Below are 7,040 nucleotides of genomic sequence, written 5' to 3' on the forward strand. Positions count from 1 at the left end.
TTATCTATTTTTTAACTATGTAAGGTAAATATTTTTTTAAATGTTGAACAATCAATTCAATAATGAGGTTTGAGGCCCTACGCACTGGTTCTGCTTATAGGGAGGAGCGGTTCTGCCTGAAAATATAAGTGTAAAATATGTACTGTAGCAAAGACAACTTCACTTATCCTGATCAAATACCACACTGATCATTTCAGTTTCCTTTTTCAGAGACATTCATATCTGTGTCAATTGTCTGAACTCATCGTTGGCATTAGCAATATGTTGAGGATTCTGAAAGTTGAGGATAATACTTTAAAATGAAATGTCACTAGGTGGGACAACATTACTTTGCTGCTTTTATTGTAATCCAAACAATTTACAAAAAAACTGAAAACAAATACAGAACACCTTTACCTATTTTCAAGTTCTTTGTTGAAATATAATATTTGTAAAACATTTTCAAATAATGAGCTTAGAAAAAAGCTGTTACTGACAAGAAACTTAACCTGCTAAGGATCATGCTGTCCATAGTCAAACTTGAAATACAAATATAGACATTTAAAATAAATAGCAATAATCTAAGGAAACATATTTCTGAGGAATTGTACAGCATTATGTGTCCGACAAATAATACTGTATGACCTACAGGTGTCCAGCACTAATAAAAATAAACTTTTCTTTCTTTACTTTAACTGTTAAAGGACATCCCGCATCCCACATTCTTTTTTTTTAGTTGCATATTTTCTTTGCACGGAAAATTATTTTGTGAGTCACATCTCTTCAACTCTCAATTAACAGTTGAGAAAAGAGTTGGTCCTCATGATGCGCGTGACCTTCCTGTGGGTGTAGCTGTACTCGTACTGCAGGTTTCCATGGTAGAAATACAGGTATCCTGAAAGACAACACAATGGAATATAAATTAAGGAAAGCAGTATAAAGGTAGAGTTTAGTTTGTATGCTTTATTATACTGAAAATTTGATATTTGAAGCTTCATAATACCATATTGAAAAGCAACTGCGTCGACCTCGTCATTCATCCCAGGGAAATCTTGCTCAATGGATCGTGGGTAGCCACTGTCCATGGTGCCTGCTGCTTCATCATAGCTGTGAATGACGAATACAAGCAATTATTTTTTTAATGAAATGCAGAATTAAATGTGGTTTGATTGACATAATAATGAATATAATCGACACGGTTATAGTCATCACCGCTTACCTCCAATAATGCTCATCAGTGAAGAGCAACGTTTTCCCAGTGCCTTTGATGTGAACAGCCGCGTCTATTTTCCTTATGTCCTTGGGAAGACCAAGCCTGTGTATGTACTTTGGGTAACCATCCACAAGGTTATATCCATGCAAAGCCCACATTCGGATCCCTGTTGAAACCAAGATGTTTAGTACTTACCTAATACGTAATGTATAATAGCATTAAACAAGTATGCAAAACCCACCACTAAATACGATAACTATATCCTTCTCTGGGTTCTCGTATGCTGCGTCCACCTTGTTGGGGATGGACGGCCATGTGGACTTGATCAGTGTCTGCTCAGGCTCCGGCATCTGAGGGTGGAGACGCCAGTAGAATCTGCAACAGTGCAGCAAATAGAAAATTGAAGTTATCTACAAAATATCGATATAGAGAAATCAATTGAATCACAGAATATTCAAATATTTTCTCACACACACTCTAGTGGCCATATAGGTTATGATTCTAGTTCTCAAACACCCTCTACTGGTCATATAGGTTAAAGAGTCTAGTTCTCAAACACCCTCTAGTGGTCATATAGGTTAAAGGTCTAGTTCTCAAACATCCTCTAGTGGTCATATAGGTTAAATGTCTAGTTCTCAAACACCCTCTAGTGGTCATATAGGTTAAATGTCTAGTTCTCAAACACCCTCTAGTGGTCATATAGGTAATGGGTCTAGTTCTCAAACACCCTCTAGTGGTCATATAGGTTAAAGGTCTAGTTCTCAAACATCCTCTAGTGGTCATATAGGTTAAAGGTCTAGTTCTCACACACATTACATCATTACATTACATGAGTCTAGTTCTCAGACACTCTAGTGGTCGGATAGATAATGGGTCTAGACCTATAGTATGTATCTTTGTATTCTTTTTGTGTCTTACTGTACCTGTCTTTTGAAGATTATGGTTTACTCCTCTGAGCTCTGTTACAGCATCAAAAACTTTACATGGGGTCACATTTGTTTGGTGCGTCAGGCTTTTGGCTTCACTTTCCTTTGGTTTGGGTTTGGGCCTGTGTTTTGAAGATCTTGCATTTAATACACACACTATTTGCATTACATTTTTAAGACAATGGAAACCATTATGGTTTAACTTTAACTGCATTAAAGTTAGCTAGAGTTTTGTCCCACCGTAGAGAGCTTGAATGCCTTCAATGTCATCCTCAGACAGTGGGAAGCCTTCAGAGTAGGAGTAGTTTGGGTACATCAGGGCGCCTGGATCTGTGGAGTGGGACATCCCGAGGGCGTGTCCCAACTCATGGGATGCCACTATAAACAGGTTGTATGCTGGAGAACAAATATGTTCAGTGTGTTAATCACAAAGACACAGTTTGGTGACTAGTGTTTATAAGTGTTGTATAATTCCTACCTGATGAATCTTTGGTCCAATTTTCATCCTCATCAAAGTGTGTGTCTCCGCCCATGCCTTGGCCCGGTGGGTATGCATGAGCAAGCAATCCATTGGGCCCATCGAAAGGATTATAGTCTCCATGCTCTACAGAATAAAGCATAGACATTTTCAAGATTTGTTACGGAGAATGCACACTTTTATAATATTTGAGTATGAGTATGTTAGCCAGTTAAGCCCAGAGCCTGTTTTTCAGGCCTTAGGCTCGAAAATGACATTCCCAGAACAATTGGCTATATCTTCACTTCTAAAAGGGGTAACTTAATAATCTTTTTTCTCAAAGCAATGATAAACCTGTGAGTTGGATGTAGACAAGTCAGAATCAATATAGATTTTTTTCATTTTAAAATAAATTCAGATTGAACATAGTAAAAAAATCCGTCCGTCCAAAAAGAAAACATTACTTATAGTGAAAACCACCCTTGAATGATGGGATAGTAGACTAAAAGCTTTAGGAATCCAAACTATCACATATAATAATTACCCTGTATCAAGATTGAGGCAAAACAAGTGACATTTGACCTTTTTAGAGAGGTTTAGCAAAAAGAAAAAACACTTCTGGGGTCATTTGGGTGGATTTTCAATATCTCTGGCCCCCCTCGGTCGATTTTGATGATTGACACCTCTTTTTAACCGTTAGAGCCAATAGAATCGAGAGGAAGTTCCTAAAATCCATCTAACCATTGGTGAATGAGTGATGCGTAGCCAGAATGTCCAACAAGCTGTCATACACTCTGGTAGCTATCATAGCAGCTATATATGAAAACTCTGTTATTGACATAAATATGAAGATGGATTATCAGTAATCATTTCAGACACATTGGATTAACCTATGGATTAACCTTCAGCAGCGTTGTTATCGCTTTAAAAGGATATGTTATATTCACCTAATGACCCAAAACTGATCATAATGTCAGCGATGCCCTCGTGCAGCTTCTTGAAGGTCAGCGGGGTGACATCAGACCAAACGTTCAGCGCATTGCGGATGGCTCTGTCTACATCAGCCTTCGGTAGATCTGGTGTGTAATTCACTATCCTGTAACATCAGGGGATAGACCACGAGGCAACTTAGTGAATAACTCAGGGAAATCATTTTCTGTATAGTTGTTATCCTTTATAACATACCTGAATGTGACATTGTTAGTTGGCCATTTGAGGTTTCGAGGGAAGTGGTTGTACTCCCCAATGTCGGGTACGCCACATCTGGGCTGATTCATCAGCTCCAAAGTGTTGTCGTCCAGATTCCCTGTCACCTTCAAAGGCAAAAGAGGTGGAAAAAAATGTGTTAGATAAGTACATGTGCTGCCAAAGTACAGATAATTTGACACCTTAAAAATGTTTAAGGTACATTTAAATTCTACACAAAGCATATGACCATTAAACACTCATAGTTACTAGAAATGTAAACACATGATGTTATGCTATACACGTTAAACAGATCTTAGAAGTATCTAAAATTGGCTCAACATTGACAAACTACAAAATTACAAAGAAAGTGATTTGTATTTGCTACTGATATAAAAACAGAATAATATTACTCAACATCATTTTTAAGACACCATCATTTGACTTCTACTCAAGCAAAGGACCTGAGTACGTTTTCCATCACTGCCAAAATGTTGCTATTACTACTAATGTTGCTAAAACCACATAAAATCTTTAACACACGTCTAGATCTGGTTACCTCAAGTTGGAAGAATCTCTGCATCTCCTTGATCTTGTTCTGAAAGGTACCTGAAGACTTCTGTCTACCCTGAAGACCAGCTGGAAGGCCATAGAATCGACGGAGGTAGTTCTGTGTGTTAAAAGAGAACAGAAGCTGAATGACATTCATAATGGATAGATGTGGATTGCTCCAATCCAACTGAAGCCAGGCTACCAGACTAAAAACATTAGAATTAGAGGGCTCAGGTCTTACCTCTGCTAAAAGCAAGTTGTCATTGTCCTCAGACGGCAGAGGCAGAGCAAAGGAGTGTGCGACCAGCGCCAGCAGCAGCAGAAGAGCTATCATTGTTGTTGTCTCTGTGTTGTCCAAAGTAGTCAATGGGTCCAAGAAACTCTGACGGGCATTTATAGGACTTTGGTCCACTGTTTTTCAAAGGGTCCCAGTGATTCATGAAAAAGCACCTAGCCACTTCCTCCTTTTTTAAGAATGTGCATGTTCATGTAAAACTGCAGTGACTGTGGTTTGAGTGTACTCCTTTGAACCAGCCTGAAATGTTTTGATTAAGCATTTCCTATTCCTCAAATTACCATGACTTATGGAGTTTGCCAATAGATTTACTGAAAATGTCTATGAGGCAACATTTTACACTTTGAAGTTTTTATTTGTAAGAGAAAAACTAAACAAAGCAACCCACACATGTCAATCTATATTTAGAAAGGATGCCACCTTAGTAAGCATGTGACGTCATTAGTTATTATCTGCAAAGCTTCTTCAGGCGAAAAATAAATGAATAACCTATGACTTTAACAAATTGGGCATATGGGGAATTCTTGAATGCACCTGCTGGTCTCATTCTGTGTCTTGTTATTTTAGGTAAAGACTTTTTAGGATATGTGACTAACAAACTTGTTGAAATAGAGAAAAAGATTACGATCAAAGTCTGACCTTTATAACATATTTAATACATTGTTTCAATTTATTTATTTAATATTATTATTATTATGATTATGAGGGCCTTCGGAATAAGGTGATCTCTCTCAATGAATGTTCTGCATGAGTTTTGTCTGGTAATCATTTGATCCGGCTTTAGGTTTTTCCACTGTTGCTCGTTACCGTTATATGTGACTCATATGTTACGCAGAGCAGAACCAACAAATCCAATATGGGAATGATCATAGTTCTCTCAGTTATGGGGAAGTCTGCAAGAGGTTTGATGTACAGCACAAAAACCTACGACAAAATAATAAAATACTTAATCTTTCACTTAGTCCAATTTGAATATCTCAATAACTATCAGATAGATCGCCATTCATTTTTTTTACAGACAGTCATTGTGCCCAATACTTTTTGATAATCAACTGGTTTTTACCTTTTTACATTTACTGATATATCGCAAAAACTATTGACTATTATATGTATTTCTATGGAAATTAGTAGGCTACAGGTTAATGGAGCCTGCAGGATGAATCCCAATGAGTTTGGTGATCCCTTAGCTTTCCATTGTAGCCCCATCATCAGGGAAGAACTTAAATTAGGTAAATAACTATTTTTATGACCAAATACCTGCAATGCTAAAAGTACATTCCCTTATGCCTCAGCTACTTTGCTTCTTGTGCTAACTAGCAAATGTTGGCAGGCTAGTTAGCACAAGAAGCAAAATGCTAAAAAACACTCACCAAGCATTAGCATGTTAGCATTTGCATGTGAGCGTGTTAGCACGCAGCAAGCTATTAGCTTAAAGCACTATGTCTTCCTATCTTCGACTATAGACGTATAGCTACTGCTAACACTATGGGAAGAAGGCTCATATGAAAGAAGATGAAAACTGAAGCCCTTGGACTGATTTCTATAGAAAACAACAATGCAACAAAAAAGATGAACATGTTACTGGCTAATAATATAATAATTTTAACAAAAGAAAGTTCTGACAAGTCAATTTTCTTAGTGGATTTGCAGCAGTGGTGACGTTCAAAATGATATTGAGCTTTAAAATACCTTAAGGACTATTGTTCCAGACAGGTTTGCAGGTCTCTGGCAGGTAAATACATGCTACCTTCACTGTGTCTCCTCCATCAGTGTCTGTCTCAGACAACAAGGTCTATAATTATTTGCTCCTACCACAATAATGAAATGCCTTAACTTGTACAAAGACGAAAAAGGGTGACAATAAACAATTGTTTACACTTTTCTGATAATTCACATAATGACATTGCCTATGCGAGTAATTTAAAATGTAGATACAAAAGCACTCTTTTTTTTGTTGTCTCAAAAGGATTTGACTCTTTGTCTTTCACAATGCTAGTCACCACTGACATGCTTCCAGAACATGTCTTATAATTGCAATGTTTAGGTAGGTATGAAACTTATGGTCAAAACTTAAGGTAGAGATCAAGCTGCTGCGCTGCCAGCAAAAACCAAAGCACTGTACCATCTGCATATCATTAGTGATATCATGTGTAATGTCTAACAAGCGTTTTGTCTAAACATTTCAGCACACTGTTCAGACAAGTATTTTTGGAATAACATCATTGCTTAGACGGTGGTTAACAGAGTGCTCCTGACTCACATCAGGGGAAGTAAGCAGCAAGGGGGATTTTTGCTGTTATTTTAATATGCCACAGACAAACACAAACACACATAAATATGGAAAAATACACTTTAGTGATCCGTGTTTGGGCGTACTGGTTGTTGTATGATTGTAGTGCGAGGTGTTAAGTTTCACACCTTTAAACCACAAAT

At 37.5% G+C, this 7,040-nt stretch overlaps 1 protein-coding gene across 1 annotated transcript; it reads right to left on the minus strand.

Moving 5' to 3' along the window:
* Window positions 1–350: 350 nt before the first annotated feature.
* On the minus strand, window positions 351–4,650 carry LOC104958449 (collagenase 3-like). Its single transcript, XM_010786188.1, is given in 13 exon segments — window positions 351–874; window positions 983–1,086; window positions 1,199–1,358; window positions 1,434–1,602; window positions 2,141–2,167; window positions 2,169–2,207; window positions 2,209–2,240; window positions 2,359–2,514; window positions 2,597–2,722; window positions 3,523–3,671; window positions 3,761–3,888; window positions 4,320–4,430; window positions 4,554–4,650. Coding segments are annotated over 13 exon segments (1,395 nt in total). The 5' UTR covers window positions 4,647–4,650; the 3' UTR covers window positions 351–773.
* Window positions 4,651–7,040: the final 2,390 nt, after the last annotated feature.

Source organism: Notothenia coriiceps, unplaced genomic scaffold, assembly GCF_000735185.1.
Source record: "Notothenia coriiceps isolate Sejong01 unplaced genomic scaffold, NC01 NC01_scaffold00028800, whole genome shotgun sequence".
Taxonomy (NCBI): domain Eukaryota; kingdom Metazoa; phylum Chordata; class Actinopteri; order Perciformes; family Nototheniidae; genus Notothenia; species Notothenia coriiceps.